The 21,993-nt window shown below is 37.8% G+C and overlaps 2 protein-coding genes across 2 annotated transcripts; both read right to left on the bottom strand.

Annotated features, from left to right (window-relative positions):
- LOC137734969 (zinc finger CCCH domain-containing protein 29-like) lies at positions 1 to 3,115 on the bottom strand. Its single transcript, XM_068474310.1, has 2 exons — positions 2,950 to 3,115; positions 1 to 2,402 (listed from the first exon to the last, which is right to left on the bottom strand). Exon 2 carries the CDS (start codon positions 2,390 to 2,392, stop codon positions 401 to 403), a length of 1,992 nt encoding a protein of 663 aa, XP_068330411.1. The 5' UTR covers positions 2,393 to 2,402; positions 2,950 to 3,115; the 3' UTR covers positions 1 to 400.
- Positions 3,116 to 6,023: 2,908 nt separating this feature from the next.
- Positions 6,024 to 11,510, bottom strand: LOC137735512 (putative receptor-like protein kinase At3g47110). The gene is made up of 3 exons (XM_068474939.1): positions 11,364 to 11,510; positions 7,812 to 10,827; positions 6,024 to 7,668 (listed from the first exon to the last, which is right to left on the bottom strand). The coding sequence occupies exons 2-3, from the start codon at positions 10,507 to 10,509 to the stop codon at positions 7,235 to 7,237; spliced, it is 3,132 nt and encodes a 1,043-aa protein (XP_068331040.1). The 5' UTR covers positions 10,510 to 10,827; positions 11,364 to 11,510; the 3' UTR covers positions 6,024 to 7,234.
- Between the last annotated feature and the right edge of the window lie 10,483 nt (positions 11,511 to 21,993).

Genomic DNA, 21,993 nt, shown 5'->3' with positions numbered 1-21,993 from the left:
TAAGACATGGAAATATCATTACATTACAACACAGAAACACTTTATTTTCCAAATGAGTTGCAAAACTTGATCAGATTGAATAAAAATACATTCCTGCCACTGATGCAATTATCATCTCTGTGGATAACTAGAAATTAGCATCTCCCAATGGAGAGGGAAAATAAATAAATAAATAAATACAATATTAATGAAAAAAATATAGCAGAGCATTCTCCTCCTATCTAATTTCTCCAATTTCTACAGCCCAAACTTGATATCCTTTCTCCTGCCCAGAATTTAAGGGCCTTAGCTTCCCCACCTTTGCTTAGATTACAAGGAACTATAAATCTTATCGGAAGACTAATATAAAACTTCGACGTATCGATTTCTTCGGCGGATGCTCGGAGCACAGGATCGTTGCTTATGCCCTCTGCTCTTGTTCTATGTACATCTGCTCCGCCCATGACGGAAGCATTTCGTGAGCCCCATTGTTGAGGCGACGATACCTTTGCTTGTTGTCTGCACCATACAGCTCGGACCTCTCAGAAGAAACGTCTTTAACCAGGGAATTGACCCAAGAGACATCCGGCTCGTCAACTGCCGATGGCTTAAAGCCAGGTGGTGTTCCGGCATTGTTGCTTCGGAACCCGAATGAAGCAGACTTCTTCAGCTTGTTCAGTTCATCTCCTTGCATTCCCCAATCCAATTTCCCACCAGGTGAGCCCCAATCTGAAGACTGCCTCATGGTGGAAGAATTAACTGGGGCATTAAGCCCGGAAAGATGGTTCATTGCTCCGCGGTCAATGAAACTCTGGCTCCGCTGTTGTGCAAATGCAGCAGACCTGGAATTCATAACGGCTGCTGCAAGAGCACTGGGTGAGTCAAGCCCGAATGATGAGGGCTTCCTCACCGGAGAGGATGACAAGTTGGTTGGGTAACTCGAACGAAGCTGGTTCATGTTTTGGCGATGGGTTGGTGCTGAAGGCTTTTGAGAGTGTCCCTGCAATTGAGACAACAAAGAAGGATCGACGGATCCGAAAGCATCCTGAAGGTTAGTTGGCTTCAATTCTCCAAGCCTGCTGAAGGACGGTGAGGAGGAGAGACGAGATATCTCATCCCACAGCTGCTGCTGTTGGCTTGAATGACTATCTAGTCCTAGCAATTCCATCTCCAACTCCAAATCTCGGGCACTACACGCGCTCTTTAGCCTGCTACCGGGAAGCTGCAAGGTAGGCGGGGTGAGGTTTACTTTGTTCTGCCACAAACCTCCATTTTTAGGAGACGAAGCGGCTGCCAGTGGAGACATGGGCGGTGTTGATGTAATCGGCATAGACATAGCTGACGAACCTAGAGCTAACGGGCTCAAGGTTGCCATATCTGCAGCACTGACTGACATGGACCTTGGTGAAGGCATGGCTGAACCCGTAGAAGCATACACCGGGCGTAGTTCTTCAGGTCTGTGAGCAAAGAAGCACACTTTCCTTGTGCAACCGGTTTCATCTTTGCAAAGGCGGGTTCGATACTGAGCAGGATGAAGCCAGGACTCAAAGACACCATGAGCATACTCGCAAGCATCTCCCTTCTGGCACGATCCTTTGCGGAACTCGGGGCAGGGAACACAGCTGTATGGGTACTTTTTTGGGTCTCTCCTCCTTGCGTTTTCGCCTGGATGAACAAAAGGGCACTCTGTCCAGTCATGAGAGTAGGCCCTCGAGCACGGCTTCACCTTGAAAGTGAACATTCTGAACTCATCTGTACCATATATCCCATTGTTGATATCAGGCAAGGAAATATCAATAGGATATTCTTTCTTATCACTTCCCTCTTTCGGCATCTGGGGGCTCGAAACCTTCTGTTGGTCTCCCTCTTCGATAGCAATCTGATCGCTTTCCATAACCGACTTATCACCTCTCAACAGCATCTCCATGGCCTTCCTTCTTGAGCTGCAGGGCGACTTCAAAGCCGGGGCAATCACGTCAACGGGCATGTTTCCGTAGGCATTGACGAAATTAGCATCAGCGGAAGCATCAAGCAAGAGCTTGACAACCTCAAGTGAAGCAGTGGAACCGCCAGCGGCGGCACAGTGAAGGGCAGTGACCCTATCTGAACCGCAGGACCTGTTGACATCAACCATGCCAGACTCAATTATATACTTCAAAACCTTAGTGCTACCAAACATGGCAGCAATCATAAGCGGCGTCCTCTCTTCGAACCCCATCTGCTTTGACCCGATTCTTCTTCCATACCAAAAGCCAGCCTCGTCAACATGGAAACCCTTCTCTTCTACTTCAGTCCTGAAAGCATCGAGATTGTCCGAGGCGGACAATTCGACCAAAACCGATTTCTGCTTCTGGAATTCGCTTTCCATGATAAAATTTGAGGGGCTGAGTTTATCTTTGGAACCCTTGCACATCTCCAAAGTCCTGCATCATTGTAACAGCAAAAGTTCAATATACCACTCAAAATCAATAACTGATAGCGGCTTTAAATAAGCTGCTTATATGTAAAGTTGTTCATATCATCCAACTTTTTTTTTTTTTTTTTTTTTTTTTTTTTTTAAAAGCACTTCCACAGCTGGATAGTTGTTGAATCTAAGATTTTCCACAACATGAGAAACAGAAAAATTCAACCCACCTCCTCAGAAACAAACCCAAAAGCCAAATTTTAAAAACTATATTGTTGGTTTTTCCTATTGAGTTCCAGAAATATTTATAAAACTTCACAAATCCCAATAATTTTCTCCTTAAATATTGAATTGTAAGCTAAAAGAACCCAGAAATCAGTGCAGACAGACAACCCCAGATCCAAAATATAAAACTTCAACCCAAACAACTCAAAACCCAAAATTATTTCACAAAACCCAATTGAAATCACAAGAAATTGTACCCAAAAATTCAAATCCAAATAGAAAGATTCAAACTTTAAGTCCTAAAAACCTCAAACAATCAAACCCACAAAGCTTTTCCTCACCTTTAAAGTTTTAAGCACTCAACAAATCTTCAGAGAGAGAGTGAGGGATAGTAAGAGGAGGATAATTTGTGTTCTTGTTGTTAGAGAGAGAAAAATTGCTGAGGAACCTCGAGTGAGAGTAGCTTGGAAGGAGCCCTGAGGAAACGGAAGGCTTTGGGGATTTATATTGCTGTTGGCTGAGGGTCTCACAGGAAGGAGGGAGGAAAGCGTGACTTTTCTTCTGCTTTGCTTCGTGAGTGTGTGGTATTTGGTCAAAGTCAAAGCTTCAAAGCGAGGGCCACTTCTTTATGACTATCCTATTAGAATTGAGGAAGGGTTCTCGGGTTTAAATGAAATTCGAAATTGAAATTGGGATCAAATTCAGGTTAAATGCGGAGAGGGTAGACCGACTCCCTCTTCGATTCCACCTGCACCAACACCTCGTTTATGATTTTGCTGAACTAAATCCCCTTCAAGTCCAAAGTGGAGTTGTCCTTCACGTGTGGTTGGGTTTCATGGTTTTCTTAATCTAGTTCGCACTTGTGCACGTACATACAATCTCCCACTCTCTTTTTTTAGTGTGTTTTTGGTTAGGGAGAATATCACATTCAAAAAGTAATGTGTTAATTTTTGTACCACTTATATTGGAGGAGGAGGAGAAAGATTCGAAACTTGATGTGCACATGATTAGTTGATCTAACAATACACATATTGGTGGTTTGAAGATGTCTTACATGCGGTTATCACATGGTGATAGTGTAAGTTTCACACTGAAAAATTAAAAGCACATTGTATGTGCATGCTTATAAAGAATTAGGTTACTCCTTATATTTCACCTGATTTTATGATCAACGGTTCTAAGTGATCCCACATTATCTAATACGTGTCGTTTATTTACTGAACTTAAATGACATCACGCATGGAAAGACGTGTTGGGAGTGTGAATCTCACATTAGAAATGACCTGCAAGTGTTTATAAAGAGTTTCACTACTTTTATATTGTCAATAAATTTTACAATGAAATTTCAACTTCCTTAATCATATATCCGAAACCTAATGAGTTTGATACTAAATTGAGATTCATCGTAGCTTATTATAAGTAAGTAAGCTGCTTATTGTAACAATATTTTCGTAAATAAAGAATGACACAACTAGAAAGCCATTGACACGCATGACTAAATTTTATCATCAAACACCATTATCTCAAATTCTTGTTATTTTATCTAACGCGCGACACACGCTATCCCTAAAACCCTGCTACCTACCGTTTCTCGTTCTTGCGCCGTTCGGTAATCTCCCAACCTGGCGGGCGGATCCTTGTCCTTTCTTTTTTCCTACGCTTCGACGTCCAGAAGGTGGCGCAACTGTGGTCTCAAGTCCCCTGGTAATATTTTCAAGCGGATAAGAACTAATCAGGAACTTGTGCCATCTTTTGAGGATGATGTGATGTCGCCGGCTATCCCCGCACGACCCGGGATGTCCTTCAAAGATTTGAATAAACCTCTGAGTCTGAGAGCTTGTATGATCCTTCAAAAATGGATAATAATACATATTTATATACGTTTGTCCGAAATGAAACTCATTTTATTCATGCTTTGTTGCCACATATTTTGACATGAATACTCAAACATATATATATATATATATATATATATATATATATATTTAAAGGAAAACTTACAAGACTCATTCATAACTAATTGAAATTCATCTTCTATCTTTAATTTGGATAAGATTTTGAAATTAAACCTTTTTTTTTTTTTTTTTTGGAATATCTTAAATCTAGCCAGTTATTCAACTACAAAATGATCCTTTCCATTTGTTATCTCTGTAAATCACGTGACATTCTAAAAAAATATGACTTGAGCCAATAAATACAAAAATATAAACTCATGCCAACACTCGCAACCAGTGACGGATATACACTAGGACCAAGGTGGTCTCAGGACCGACTGAAGTTCGAAAAATGTACATTTGAAGGTCTTATGAGGATTCTTCGAATGTTTGGTACAAGTTTTTTTTTGTGTCCACCAGGTATTTGATGTAATAACTACTATGCATATCTTGGCAGCACTCGATACGTTGCTTTGAGAGCGCTTGACAAATTTTTTCCGCACTCATCAAATTGCTTCCACGTACGTTGATATTTGTTGATATGCACGCAACCAGGTTCAACTGACGACAATAAGTACACCAAGTGTTCGATGAAATGTCTCAATGAATAAATTAAATTTTATTTGTGCGCTTTGCACCCTGTTTTTATTTAAAAACTTAGACCTTTAACATTAAACCCTTCAATGTTCAAATCCTATATCTGCTAGTCACAACACCATTTTCAGAATGACTAGAAGGAGGAAGCGCGAGTAGATTGAAGATAAGAGGTGAGGGGATTGGGAATGAAATGCATGAAGAGGTCGGACCAATTGTTTTGACCGAATAGCAACATACAAGATGTTGCATATAAATATTATAGACCTGGAAATTAAATCCAAGCTGTCACGCTTAAAGCTTAAGCGCGTTCCTCATCTCTTATATTTAGACTTTAGGGGGGTGGGGAACAGAAACAACATTACTGGAATCTCTGACTCAGCCTTCCACATTGACGTTTGTCAAAAGCCCTTCTGTTCTGCATATTATCTCTCTCTTTTTTTTTTTCTTTTTTTTTTGGGGTATAATTAATATTTATTTAGTAGTACTAAATTAATAATATCATGATGAGTGTGACAGAATGTTATTGTAATGCTTCAAGCTCTGTTGGACTACTGACTTGATTTTTCAATCCCTTCGTGCAAGCAAGATTCAAATAATCTACGTCATCTTGTGTGTAGCTTTTACGCGGCTTTTACCTTTGATTAATACGTGCTCATAAATTTAATATCTTTGATTATGTTGTTATAAACTTAACACGCCAATCAATAATAGGAATTAAAGAACGGGCGCACACAAAATGAATGTAGAAGATTTGAACTCTGCAACAAAACGTTAAGAGCTTCCTAAGTTTGACAAGTGGTCCTTACTCATTTGTTACAAGTTTATTGCAGGCCTTTCCATTTTTCAGATGATAAATAATAAATCAGTTTTGTTAAGGTAGAAGCTAATAATACAAGCAGCAAAAACATTGTACGGTTGTTCTATATATGAATAAGTTTCCAGCTATATATAATGTTGGCCGCTCTCTCAATAATTTCAGACTTTGGAAAAACAGATACACATATTTTACAGTTGTGGAGATTAAAATAATTTCAAAAATCGTGAAGATGATACGTGGGTCTTTTTTCCGAAGAGACAAGAATGCACTCTTTAAATGGGCAGAGCCCTCAAATATTCTCACATTCAGTTCAACTTCAGATTTAAGCAAGTATGACAACATCAAGCTCCCCTGCTCATGGCAGGAAATGATCAAATGTATTAAAGATAGAATTAATCACCAAATCTTAGAATTAATACAATCCTAATTAAATATCCATTCAAACAAGTAAGGAATTTTCATAACAATCAATCAAAATGCTATCATCATCATCCCAAGATACTATCTTATAATTAATATCATGAGATTATTCTTTCATCATCAATCCTAATGACTCACTTTGATCAATGAGAAGTTACCACATGTAGAAAAAAACCCTACACTTAGGCCGACCACCTCTCTGTAAATACCTCATCTCGACCAAATACTGGTAAGCGTGACTTTTCTTCTGCTTTGTTTCGTGAGGGTGTGGAACTTGGTCAAAGTCAAAGCTTCAAAGCAAGGGCCACTTCTTTATGACTATCCTATTAGAATTGAGGAAGGGTTTTCGGGTTTAAATGAAAAATTCGAAATTGAAATTAGGATGAAATTCAGGTTAAATGCGGAGAGGGTGGACCGACTCCCTCTTTGATTCCAACTGCACCAACACCTCATTTAGGATTTGCTGAAATTAAAAGTATCTTGTATGTGTTTGCTTATAAAGAATTAAGATACTCTTTATATTTCATTTGATTTTATGATCAACGAGTCCAAGTAATCTCACGTTGCCTAATACGTGTCGTTTATGTACTAAACTTAAATGACACCACACATGAAGAGGTATGTTGAGAGTGTGAATCTCACATTAGAAAGGACCTACAAGTGCTTACATTATCATAGAATAAACCGACAGAACAATATACTTAAATAGACATCCAAGCAAGCACAAAGATGATCTTACAAAGATCATTCACAAATCATAGAATAAAAGCAACTGCAAAAATATTAAAACCGACAGACCACTCCACGCAAACTACTGTCCAAGTTTCACGGCAGTCAAAATCATGATGACAGGCTCTATTATTTCTCACTACATAGGCCTTGATCAGAGACGCTCACTCGGCATCCAGTTAGCACGTCCCTTATTAGACTCAATTCAGCAACAACATTGCTCATGTCTTTTCGCTCCCTCGGCATTGCTATAGAACAAGCCACTCCCACTCTTGCAATCGAAGTCAAGCACTCCACAACCCTTTTTCGTTGATCATTTGGGGCATGATTCCCCCTATTACTTCTGGGATTAGTACTGTTGTTGCTTTCTTTTATTTCAACAAGTAGTGGATCACATATTTCTTCCACACGTCCTGGTAGAGCCATCGAAACAAACCTGTGCAGGTTCATACCATCTTTAAACATTTCATCTGTCGGCCTCTTGCCAGTTAACATCTCCAACAACAATATTCCGTAGCTATACACGTCGCCATATGTTGCCACCTCGCTTCCCATTCCATACTCTTAAGTTATATGCACAAAAACATAGCTTTGTTCGTAAGCGTGGCTTGAAAAAACTCATGCTATATATATATATATATATATATATATATATATATATATTATATGTATGTATATATGTTTATATATGTAAAAGAAAATTTACCTGGGGGAGTATAGCCTAAGGAGCCTTTTATGACACTGGAACTGCTTTCGTGCAAAGGAGATGGGCAAGAAGCATCCCGGAAGTACCTTGCTAAACCGAAATCACCAACACAAGCAGTCATGTCACTGTCTAACAAAATATTGTTGGGCTTTATATCACAATGAACTATTGGCATGTGGGAGCGGTTGTGCAAATAATCCAGAGCACATGCTACATCGATGGCAATGTTAACTCTTTGAGTGAGATTCAGATTCTTCGGCAGATTGGCTAGCCTATGTACTCCTTGAGATGATATGTGCAGCCACTCATCTAGGCTTCCATTCACCATGAACTCATACACCAGAGCTTTAAAATCGTTTCCTTGAAAATCAATGCTTGAACAAGCAGTTAGTAGCTTGACAAGATTTCGGTGCCTAATGCTTTTCAAGGTTTCACATTCAGCTATGAAACTTCTAGAAGCTCTTGAAGTTTGAAGATTTAGTACTTTCACGGCAACATTTCTTTCTTCATGCTGGTTGAGAATTCCCTTGTACACCGACCCGAAACTTCCAGCACCAATAAGATTCGAAGCGGAGAACCCATCAGTTGCTTTGAGGAGATTTCCATAGGACACTTTCAAGAGTGAAACCCCCAGTGATGAGCCTGAAGTTGACTTAAGCGCTCTAGCTTTTCTTGATCGATAAAGAAGCGCCAGTAACAACACTAAGACCAAGCCGACAACCCCACAGGAAACTGAGATAATTAAGTTCAGCTTAGGAGATAACCCTCGCTTGGATTGACTGGAGATGCACTTGGGCAATCTTAAGTGAGGTATACCTCCACAAAGCCTTGTGTTTCCCACAACAGATACCGCACTTGTGTTCATGAAAACTCCTTGGATTGGTACTGCACCTTCAAAATCATTAAATGAAAGGTTCAAATTCTGCAAGAAGGGGGAACTCTCCAAGTAGTTGGGAATTATGCCAGACAAGTTGTTGCGAGAGAGGTCAAAATATTCAAGTCCTCTCAAGGAGCTCAAGGATTTAGGAATTGTCCCCTGCAATAAATTTTCTTTTAGAGACAGAATCGCCAAACTTGTGCAACTCCCTAAGCTTTGTGGAATCTCACCAGATAACTTGTTTTCAGAAACATCCAAGAGAACAAGATGCTGTGAGTTACCAACTTCCAAGGGAATGGATTCGGTAAGTTGGTTTCCAGATAGATTCAAGTGAACAAGTAAATTGATGAATTGTTTTGGAATTGGACCGCTAAGATTGTTGTGGGAAAGATCCAAATATATCATAAACCTACAGTCTCCGAGGCTTTGTGGTATGCTTCCATTTAAATTGTTTGAGCCGAGAGTCAATCTGCTTAATGAAGTTAGATTTCCTAGAGATGATGGAACATTCCCTGACAATTCATTCGAATCTAGATGTAGGTCATAAAGCTTATCCGGTTTACCTATTGAACTCGGTATAGTGCCTACCAATAAATTTTCATCAAGGTTCAATGTATCCAAGTTGATAAGATTTCCAACCCCGATGGGAATGTTTCCGCGTATCTGATTGTATTGAAAATTTATCACCCTGATCTTCGTTGAGAGATTGCTGAAAGATTCAGGTAGCACTCCTCCAAAATTATTGAAGCCAATATATAAAACTTCTAAATTGGTGCAATTAACTAGAGAAGAGATGAACTCCAAGTCACCTTCCTCATCATGTCCAAGATTGTTATAATTTAGAGTAAACCAATACAAATTTGACAAGCGCGCCAGACTAGGCACTTTTCCAGTAAAGTTATTGTGTGAGATAGAAAATTGTGAAAGGTTTGAGGCATTGGAGATTGAAGCTGGTAATGGTCCAGTGAATTGGTTGAAATAGAAATCAAATTTTTCGAGGTTTGGAAATATAGTGTGGCCCAATCCAGGAGGAAGAGTTCCATGAAGGTTGTTTCGAAGCAAATAAATGACTTTAATTGACGAAAGGTTGTATATGGAGGGAGGGATGGTACCATTCAAATAATTGTAAGCCAAGGAAAAAATCACTAAGCTTTTCAACTGGCCAAGGCCATTTGGAATACCTCCATGGAGATTATTTTGAGGCACAGATAGCATCTGAAGAGAAGAAAGATTCCCAAAAGAAGGTGGGATTTTCCCATAAAAATTGTTCGCTCCTAAATCAAGAAACTGAAGCTTGGACAATGAGGCAATTTCAGTTGGAAGTTCGCCACTAAGAGTGTTGCCAAATAAGCCAAGGTATTGGAGGTTAGAGCAACTTGATATGTTGAATGGAATATGACCACTGAATGAGTTGTTTTCAAGGCGTAGTTTTTGCAAGCGGAACAAACGACCAATTTCTGGAGGGATGGTGTGGCTGAAGCTATTGTTATGGAGGTATAAAGCCCGCAGAAAGCTCAAGTTTCCAATGTGGGGAGATAGGTGGCCTGCCATCCCGCTTGATTGGAGGTCGAGCACTGTAACTCTCTGATGTCTGCGGCCACAAGTGATGCCTGGCCAATGACAGAAGTGGAGCGAAGCATTCCAAGGGCTAAGGATGCCCAAGGTATCGTTCACGATTTCAGCTTTAAAGGCAAGCAAGGAAAGCCTATCCACCTCGTTTCCCGCTAAATGCGAGGAGGAGGCAGAGCTAAAAAGAAAGAGAAGAATGAGTGGTTGCATGAAAATAAACCAAATGCTAATATGAATACTTGAGAACTCCATCTTAGCTAGGCTGCAAGAGAAAGCTCTGGATATTTATGTAACCGTAAGTTGACGCAAAGAAAGGAGTTGATTTTAGTGGTTGCACAGCTGGTCTCCGCATGCATGCCGTGGTTGAAAGTTTGGGGAACGCAACAAACAACTTTGGCACTTGCAATAATTCTTCAAAAATGTTACCCTTCTACTTCAGTCCTGAAAGCATCGAGATTGTGCGAGGCGGACAATTCGACCAAAACCGATTTCTGCTTCTGGAATTCGCTTTCCATGACAAAATTTGAGGGGCTGAGTTTATCTTTGGAACCCTTGCACATCTCCCAAGTCCTGCATCATTGTAACAGAAAAAGTTCAATATACCACTCAAAATCATTAACTGATAGCGGCTTTAAATAAGCTGATTATATGTAAACTTGTTCATATCATCCAATAAAATTATAAAATAAAATAAAAAATAAAAAAAAAGCACTTCCACAGCTGGATAGTTGTTGAATCTAAGATTTTCCGCAACATGAGAAACAGAAAAATTCAACCCACCTCCTCAGAAACAAACCCAAAAGCTAAATCTTAAAAATTATATGGTTGGTTTTTCCTATTGAGTTCCAGAAATATTCATAAAACTTCACAAATCTCAATAATTTTCTCCTTAAATATTGAATTGTAAGCTAAAAGAACCCAGAAATCAGTGCAGACACCCAAAATATAAAACTTCAACCCAAACAACTCAAAACCCAAAAATATTTCACAAAACCCAATTGAAATCACAAAAAAATTACTCCAAAAAACTCAATCCAAATACAGAAAGATTCAAACTTTAAGTCCTAAAAAACTCAAACAATCAAACCCAGAAAGCCTTTCCTTACCTTTAAAGTTTAAAGCACTCAACAAATCTTCAGAGACAGAGACTGAGAGATGGTAGGAGGAGGATAATCTGTGTGCTTGTTGTTAAGAGAGAGAAAAACTGCTGAGGAACCTCAAGTGAGAGGAGCTTGAAGCTACGAGGAAACGGAAGGCTTTGGGAATTTATATTGCTGTTGGCTGAGGGAGGAAAGCGTGACATTTCTTCTGCTTTGTTTCGTGAGTGTGGAATTCGGTCTAAGTCAAAGCTTCAAAGCTTCAAAGCTTCAAAGTGCGTGTGGAATTTGTTTCGTGAGTGTGTGGAAAGCGTGACTTTTCCTCTGCCTTCTTTATTATGACTATCCTGTTAGAATTGAGGAAGGGTTTTCGGGTTTGAATGAAATTCGAAATTGAAATTGGGATGAAATTCGGGTTAAATGCGGAGAGGGTGGACCGACTCTCTTTTCGATTCCACCAGCTACACCAACACCTCGTTTAGGATTTGCCTTCACGTGTGGTTGGGTTTCATGGTTTTCTTAATCTAGTCCGCACTTGTGCACGTACATACAACCTCCCACTCTCCCTTTATTAGGGAGAACATGACATTCAAAAAGTAAAGGTAATGTGTCAATTTTTGTACCACCTATATTGGAGGAGGAGAAAAGATTCGGGAATTGATCTGCACATGATTAGTTGATCTAGTAATACACACTCTGTCACTAAAACCCTGCCACCGTTTCTCGTTCTTGCGCCGTTCAGCAATCTCCACTCTGGAGGCCGGGCGGATCCTTGTGCCATCTTTTAGGGATGATGTGATGTCTCCGGGATCCCCGAACGACCTCTTCTCCAAAGATTTGGATAAACCTCTGAGAGTGAGAACTTGTGTCCTTGTTGAAGGGAAGTCTGTGCGGCTCTTATATAAAATGGATGATAATACATTTTTAATATACGTGTTTGGACCTAAATTTACACCATCAGCTCATGCAATCGTGACCGTTGGTTGAGCATAGTTCCAGACCGACGGATGAAAAGGTGAAGATAATTTTGTTATTAATTTATCATAATAATTATCTTTTTAGTAAAGAATTGTTTTTATATAAGATAAATGAGATGCAAACTATATCTCAAGCTTTGAGACTCTTATCTGGTTAAGCAACAATTTGCGTGCAAATTAAATGTTGATCAGATAAAGACTATGAGGAGATACAGATGAGATTGAATGGGTGATTGACTGATGCCGTGCAAGAATTGGATGCCATGTATTTGATGGAAGATGGTCTTTAAAGTATCAGATAATAAGGCATGCATGATGGGATTATATTTCATTTTATTATACATGCATGGGATACAGGCTACTGATGGAGTTTTGGTGATGAGATGAGAAGCCTAGGTGGGCTAGAAATGCGAAGTGATAAGCCTAGATGGACTTTTATTAGGTTTGAAAAGTCTTGGAACAAATCCCACGACTCAGTTTGAAGGATATGCCCTAGTTTCTGGTTTTTGATGCGAATCAACTTTAGGAATTAGAGTTGCAATTAAACTATGAAACATTATTTGACTGTGCCAAGCAAGTCCATCAATCCTATAAATACAGATGCAATGGCAACGGAAAAGGGACCTCCAATTCAACACACAACTGCCCTGCGCAAAACCTCTCAAACATCTTGAGATTTTTTATTTTCTTTTTTCCGCCGACACATCTTCAGTTTGAATAAATAGCACTGTTGCCGTAGAATCAGCCGTTCCCGAAGCACCTTCAGTTTGGATAGATAGCATTGCGTCGAGGCCGACTGGTTATCTATCCAAGTTTCGGTCGAGAAAGATTTTCGAATCCTTATTAGTAGAGGTCATCTCATTAGCCTTCTCGGTGAAGTGAGGTGTTACTAGGTTACTACATTCGGCACCCTGAGAGCCGAATTTGATATTGAACTTCGCAGAACTAGCAGCCTTGTTTTCAGGCTCGAGAATCCAAAGGCCGAGATTTGTTCCTTCCTCGGCCGCAATCGCAAGATCAAGAAGTCAACAGCGCACTCAACGCAACATCAACAAATTTTACTCCTCGACGAGTTGGCATGCCCCGTATTCACCTGAAGAACGTAGTTAGCTTATTAGTTACTCGGCCTGCGCGCCATGTAGGCTTTGTAATTTTTAGGGTCAACAATACGTTTGGCTGAAATGAAACTCATTTTATTCATGCTTTGCTGCCACATATTTTGACATGAATACTCGAATTTATATATATCCAAACGAAAACTCAAGACAAACATGTTTCTTAGAGAACAAGGAAGAACGATTGAGGCAATTGCTCATGTTGTGATTGGATTGCGTCAGTCTGTTTTAGTTAAAAATTCATCTTCTATCTTTAATTTGATAAGATTTTGAAGTTAAACTCTTTTTTTTTTTTTTTTTGAATATCTTAAATCTAGCCAGTTATTCAACACCAAAATGTTCCTTTCTATTTGTTATCTCTGTAAATCACGTGACATTTTGAAAAATATGACTCGAGCCAATAAATACAAAAAGATCAACTCATGCCAACACTCACAATCAGTGGTGGATATACATTGGGACCAAGGTGGTCTCAGAACCGACCAAAGTCCGAAAAATATACATTTGAAGGTCTTTTGAGGATTCTTCGAACGTTTGGTACAAGTCCTTTTTGTGTCCACCAATTGTTTGATGTAATAACTACTATGCATATCTCGGCAGCACTCGGTGGGTTGCTTTAAGAGCACTTGACAAGTTCTCTCAGCGCTCAACTAAGTTTCTCCACACTCATCAAATTACTTTCGCATACATCGATATTTGATGACATGTATGCAACATGATTCAGCTGACGACCACAAATCCACCAAATGTTCGATGAAATACCTCAGTGAATAAACTAAATTTTATTTGCGCGCTTCACACTTTGTTTCTATTTAAAAATTTAGACCTTTAACACTGAGCCCTACAATGCTCAAATCCTAAATCTGCTACTGCTCACATACCCCGTGTTTTAATATAAGTGGTGGGAAATTTCATTTTTTAAGTTATTAACTTTTTAGCACAAATATCCCACTATTTGTACAATAATAAATGATGTACTATCCCATGTATCAATCACATTGAAAATCTCTCCCACTATTCACGTTTGTTAAAAACCCTTATGTTCTGCATGTTATCTTTCTTTCTTGTCTTTTTTTTTTTTTTTTTTTTTTTGGGTATAATTAATATTTATTTATTAGTACTAAATTAATAATATCATATGTGTGATGAGTTTGACTGAATGTTATTGTAATGCTTCAAACTCTGTTGGACTTCTGACTTGATTTTTCAATCCCTTCGTGAAAGCAAGATTCAAATCATCTACATCATCTTGTGTGTAGCTTTAATGACGTTTCTATCTTTGATTAATAAGTGCTCATAAATTTAATATCTTTAGTTATATTATTATAAGCTTAACATGTTAATTAATGATAGAAATTAAAGAACAGCCGCATACGAAATGAGTGTAAAAGATTTGAACTCTGCAACAAAACGTTAAGAGCTTCCTAAGTTTGACAAGTGGTCCTTACTCATTTGTTACTTGTTTATTGCGGGCCTTTCCATTTTTCAGATGATAAATAATAAATCAGTTTTGTTAAAGTAGAAGCTAATAATACAAGCAGCAAAAACATTGTACGGTTGTTCTATATACGAATAAGTTTCCAGCTATATATATTGTTGGCTGCTCTCTTAATAATTTCAACTTTGGAAAAACAGATACATATATTTTACAGTTGTGGAGATTAAAATAACTTTAAAAATTGTGAAGACAATACGTGTGCTTTTTTTTGAAGAGACAAGAATGCGCTCCTTAAATGGGCAGAGCCGTCAAATATTCCCACGTGTAGTTCAATATCCCTGGAGGTTCAAGCAACTACGACAACATCAAGCTCCCCAGCTTGTGGCAGGGAAATGTCAAATGTATTAAAGATAGAATTAATCACCAAATCCTATCTTAATACATTCCTAATAAAAGATCAATTCAAACAAGTAAAGAATTTTGATAACAATCAATCAAGATGCTACCATCATCATCCCAGTATATTATTTTCTAATTAGTATCTTGGGATTATTCTTTCTTCATCAATCCTAGGATGACTCATCTTGGTCAATGAGAAGCCACCACATGTAGGGAAAAACCCTACACTTAGGCCGACCATCTCTTTGTAAATACCTCATCTCCACCAAATTATCGTAAGCCTTTGCTACGCACTTTAAACCTAAACACTCAGTATTTTTAGAGTTACTAACTTTGGTATCGGAGATCCATTGGTTAAGCCCCTTTCCCCCACACCTCATGAGTGCATGAGACTTTGACCTTGATCAAAAGTATTTATTGTTTTGTAGGTACAAATTCATTAAGACTAAAGTCGACGAATTTTTGCTACCACAATCGCGATATAAATTATAGATATATTTATAAAAATTGGCTAAGCTCAGGGTATGGATCAAAATCGAAAACAAGGTTTCTAATTTTCATTCCAAAACAATCGGATCACATTGGATCGAAAATGAAACCAGGTTGTTGTCAGGAGGTTTCATTTCCTCCTCTAGACTCTCTCTTTACTTTAACTTTAAGGTTGAATAAATCAAAGGAAAATTATTGAAAAGAATTAAGTAGACAATTGGTGAGGAAATTGAGAGTGTAGGAACCACTGCGCTTTCAAATGCCACTTTAATTTAAGGGTGGTGCTATTTATACACTTATTTTTACCTTTTACACACTCCTTTTAATTTTTGGCAGTCAGATTGAATAACTTGAAGAAGATCAATGAACAAAATTTAACAAGAGTATGTGAGAAGTAAAAATAAGTGTATGAATAACACTACACTTTTAATTGGTATTTGCAGCATTGATGGAGACATCACGTTTTTGGGCTTCCATACCAGAGATAGGATGCTACAGTTTGGGCTCATATACATATTTGACCATAAAAGGAGTGCAAACACCAATTGGGCTTTGTTTCAATTACGAAAAAAAAGCCCAAAAAGAAAGGCAATATGGGCTCATGTAATAGGGACAAAGATTGTCTGCTCTTCAACTTACAGTGCTCTTCCATGCTTTCATGTTTTGTGTGGTCACGGTTAAGTCACGTCAACATTTTATGTTTTTTTTATAGAGATAATAAGACAAAAATGAATAGTAATATAAAATGTTGATGTGGCTTAACTGTGACCACACAATCAGGAGGGCACCAAAAGTGGGAGGGCAGACAATCCTTGTCCCTATAATAGATGCTAGCAATATAACACGTAGAGACATTTCAGATAGAGAAATTAAAAGAAATAAAGAGGGAGATGATATTTTCACACACTTTTTTCGTTTCTCATACATGTTTTTTTTTAATTTATGGTTGTTGGGATGAATAAATAAAATAAAAACAAATATGCTAATTAAGTAAAAGAATGTATAAGATTAAGAAGAATATATATTTATCATTTTACTAAAAAGAAAAAAAATAAAGGGAGAGAAAAATAAGGGATTATTTTATTTTATTTTAAATTGTCAAAATTTAATTAATATTCTGCCCTTGTAATGTAAATAAGGACAAAGTGACAATTTGTCAGAATGATTTCAATAATAATAGATAGATGTCACAAAACCCAAATTAGATGGTATAGTTAATTCTTTCAAAATTGTTATTTTTATTGTAGCTTTCATATCACATTTATACAATTTTTTTTTTTAATAAAGATGAGATCTCATGTATTGGTGGATCTTACTTCTCTAAAAAAAAGTGGTACAAATATAATATAAAAAATGTGGTAATGCGAATCTGCGATCTCGTAGGTGTTCTTGGCCCCATTTTAGTCAATTAGATTTTATTGGGCTTTCAAATTTATGGACCTCAATTCCTTAATTAAAAGGCCTAGAGGACCGAGGGCGAAAATAGGCCAAATTTAATCTCCTGCCAACAAGCTAAGCAACTACAATTACGAATTAAGCTAGTTGATTAAAAAAATGCGTCTATCACTTCGGGAATATGTTCCATACGTAAGGTTAGTTTAAAATATCGTGTTGATAAATAAGAAACTAGCAAAGCCACTACTAAATCATGTTTTCCACGTTTTTGTTGCGAGTGAGGAAGAAATAAATGATGACGGTATTCATATTCCTCAAATAATTGACAGAACAGCAACTTGGCCATCTCAATTTGTTACAGTCAGGCGCATAACAAATTGCTTGGTCTCTATCATGGAGTTTTTGGGCGACACTAAGACACCAAATTATATATCAACTGTACTCCATTTTCACACTATGATAGCGACCAAACAAGAATTAAACAAAGAAAAAAAATTGTATCAGAAAAAAGAAGAAAAAAATTGATACAGAATAGCCTAGAATATATTTTCTGACCTAAGCAGTGACGGATTTTCCAAACAATTCCTTTAATATTTTATCAAATAATTGACCGTACTGCTGACTAATATTAATAATTAGATCTTTATATGTTAGAGCACATGAATTAATGAATGATTGATTCGGTTCAAATTTGGGCAGATGGCATATAATTAGAGGTAAACATTGGCGTTGAAGATCACCCTCTGTTTTTAAATAGAATAATGTTAGGGAAATCAAATATTGTAAACTATATTATGTGGCTGTTGATGATTTGAATATTACCTAAATGTTAATTAACGTACTTATTTTTTTACTGGTGACACATCATTTAATTTATAAATTTAGTCTACTTAGCATTACTTTTTTAAATACAAGAAGAAAAGAAATGACGATGCTACTTAAATAATACACAAATTTATCTCGGGAATCACCGTTTCATAGCCGCTCCTCATGCGGGAATTCGTGCCTGCTTAACCCGGCTTCCAGCCGCAGCAGCCGTGCCAGCAAGATACAGCCGGCAAAGGGTTTCAAGGGACCTCGTCGTGCAGGATCGATGCATGCATGGCGCCAATTTGTACAAAGTTAACAACTTCATGTAAACGTACGTTTTGATGCTACATGGCGCCATTTGTTTTTGCATGGCCTACTTCTAAGTTATAAGTAGAAGTTCTTCAACTTCTGCTTCTGCCTACACCTAACTAGTTCAGATGTACTGCGTTCGTACACATGAAGCAATTCTCCGAACAGTAAGCAGTAAAGCTTTAGAGAACTACTAAATGTTTTAGATAATTAAGTTTTACTTTCTAATTATATTCTTTTTTTATGTATTTATCACAAATAATGTTAGTACTTTAATTTAGACTAAGAGGTGTGAGAGTCTAAATTCAAGATGTGGTGTGGTAGAGAGAAAAGCCTTATATATCAACGAGAACAATCTACAGAAGAAATATGGTAAATACTTCGTTACTTTGTTTATCCTCTAGGGTTTACAATATATAGGCACATGCCTTATTTATAAGAAAAATAATTACAAAAGATAAGGAAACTAAATCCTATAGATTACAAATCATAATCTACCTAAAATAGGACTCCAAGAATATTTACAATTAAGACTCAAATCAACACCCTATCCCCACATTGGTGCATATATATCATACATGCACAACTTGATAATTGAGTCTTGCAAAAATTACTAGATACTACATGAATAAAAACATCAACCAACTATTCGGAATTCACAAGCGGTATAGACACAATTTTCCTTACTATATTTTCCTTGACAAAGTATCAATCAACCTCCACATGCTTTGTTCAATCATGTTGTAATCGATTATCAGGTATCTCCCTTGAATATTTATTGTCACAATATAACTCTATAGCATCATTTGGTTCAAAACCAAGACATCTCAATAGTTTACATAAACAAAAAAGTTCACATATTCTGTGTACCATACCTCTATACTCAACTTTTGCAGACGACTTAACACCACTTTCTGTTTCTTACTACTCCATGTAACCAAATTACCTCCAACAAATGTAAAATACCCAGACGTAGATCGTCTGTCAGTAAGATTGCTAGCCTAATTTGCATCTGTAAACCCCTTAACCTTTAGAAGTCGATGTTTTCATAAAGTATTCCCTTACCGAGTGTAGGCTTCAGATATGCCAAAATTTCCATTACCGTAGCCAGCGATCTTCATTGGGTGAGTGCTTTTTTGTTTTTTGTTTTACTTGACATGTTCTAGTGGTTTCTACAAATACTTTGTCACCTTGGATCTTTGGTTGTGTAGTCTATGTTCACATTCAGAAAGCTCATCGTAGTAGGCTTGATCCATGTGCACTCCGATGTGTCTTTCTTGGATTTTTCCCGCGTCAAAAGGAATTCAAGTGTTATCATCCTACTAGTCAACATATGTTTAGTAATTATGGATGTTACCCTCTCGGAGTCTGAATATTTTTATTCTTTATCTGTATCCAATTCAGATTACAGGGAGAAGATTAGTGATCTAAGTTGGTTGGAATATACTTCAAGGGGAGAAATTGAAGTTGTGGAAATCCACCCAGTTGTTCAACTGGAGCATACGAACCCAATAGCTTAGTTCAGCAAGCTCCCACCAAACTAGGTAGCCTATTTCTGCAGGCTACAACCGAAGAAATCAGAGATGCTTGGTAAAGACCTATCCAAGAGTACCACCCAGAAGAAATACTGTAAATACTTTGTTACTTTATTCATTCTCTAGGGTTTACAATATATAGGCACATGCCTTAATTTACAAGGAAAGTAATTATAAAAGATAAAGAAACTAAATCCTAAAGATTACAAATCCTAGTTCTACCTAAAATAGGACTCCAGGAATATTTACAATTAAAACTCAAATCAACATCAATCACCACGGGGTGCCCCAGTAGTTGGGGATGAATTCCAAGTCCGTATTCCACACAACACGTTTTGGGTTCGATTCCTGCCACTAGTGAATTGCACGGTGGTGACCAGGGTGAAATGTCTCTGTGAGTCTTCCTGACCCCCGGAAAAATGAACTGCCGTGACGAAGCACTAGATCGTCTCGTTTTATTAACGTATATAAACTCAAATCAGCATCTACCACTTGAAATCTTAGGGCATTGTCTACTTAATAAAATGAAAAAAAATGAAGGGATTCAAAAACTTTAAAAGCAGAAGTAAGAAAAGAAATAACCTTTTAATGTGATGTAACACATGATGGACTGATATATATAGTATGTAACACATTTTGATTAAAAAAAGTATATATACCGCATACGTATGTTATCTTTTTTTTTATTTTTTAATTTTATTTATATATAACTTTTTTTTTATTCTATTAATAAAATCGGGCGCGGGGTGGGGGGGGGGGGGTGTAAAGACCAACTTCTGGGCGATCTAAAGTAAGTAGGTAAAAAAAAAAAAAAAAAAAAAAAAAAAAAAAGGGCTAAGACTCTCTTTGTGATTTCTCAAAGGCCCGTTTGTTTGGGCTGGCTAGACATGAGTAGTTGAGATTGACTTAACTTTTTTCCTAGTCCCTTGTTTGACGCTATTGAAGGATTAGCTTTAATGAGACTAGATGGAATTCGCTTTCACTAAAAGTGCTAATACCGTCTAAAGGGTCCGGATTACCAATCCTTAGCAATCCTGTGGTTCCCCATCCGTGATGACCTAGCTTGCCCACCGTCACCACAACCTCTCCCTCCAACTCTCAATCCCCTCCCAATTCCTTCTCCCCAAACTTCACCGGAACCCTAGGCACTCCCAGTATCTTGCCTTCGCACTCTCCCCTCCCCTCCCCTTTTTTCAATGGTGGCGGTGAACTGTGAGAGAGAAGAGAGAGATCAAGGTGGATTCTATTTAAGAAATCAAAAGAAAATCTACAATGATTGCGATTGGATCAAAGTCAGAATCGAAATCGGAGAGTATGAGGAAGCAGACTTAGCAGTCAAATATTGATTTTTTTTTCCGGAAGCTCTTTCTTAGGGAGTTCGCAATCAAGCAACCCATTTGATGCAAACTTGTCAGAAGAATTCAATAGCCTTGATTGGGTCTTTGAATCCTTTGTTCCCTTTGCGAAAGGTAGTACAGAAAAAAAGTTAGTTTGAAACTCTGTGTGAGAGATAAGAGGTGAGCACTAGGCAAGGATAACAATGAGCAAAGATGATGATGATGGCTTGGGATAATGTTTTTTTTTTTCAAAGGAAAAAAAAAAATTGTTGGTTTAAAAATTTGTTAGTCTTTTGTTAAAAACAAAAATAAATAAAAGAAAAATTGTCTGTCTCTGACTTAGTCCAACACTGGATCAAATGCTTTATAATTCTTATCCAGCTTAGTCCAAGCCAAACCAATCCAGCTTAGTCCTTAAAGTTAGTCAAGTCCGAGATAGTATGGTGCAACAAACTCACCCAAAGAGACTTACGGTAATGCCCTGAACTTGAGATCAGATGGACTCCCCTCCCCCTAAACTTTCAATAAACAAACAAAAATAACATGGTGCAGGGAGACGGGCGGACGATTTTCTGAGTATATGGTCCTCTTTCCTACGGAAGAGAAAAGGCAGGTGCCTTGCACCAAAAGATTATCGAATAGCTAATCTCCGCTATTTCTTCTCCGCTAGGTTTTTTAGGGAAAAAAGGGTTCACCCAATAATTTCCAGCAGGCTCCTTAGAAAACTGTGTGAGCATAACAGTACCATGTATACATGTGATACATGATCTTCATGCACGTTAGTTTGCCAATTAATGTGACAAAATATGTATGGCTTGACGTAGTTCTCCGTATA

This window comes from Pyrus communis, chromosome 5 (assembly GCF_963583255.1).
Source record: "Pyrus communis chromosome 5, drPyrComm1.1, whole genome shotgun sequence".
Taxonomy (NCBI): domain Eukaryota; kingdom Viridiplantae; phylum Streptophyta; class Magnoliopsida; order Rosales; family Rosaceae; genus Pyrus; species Pyrus communis.
The sequence above is the reverse complement of the archived record's forward strand: the minus strand, read 5'-3'. Positions and strand labels throughout refer to the sequence as shown.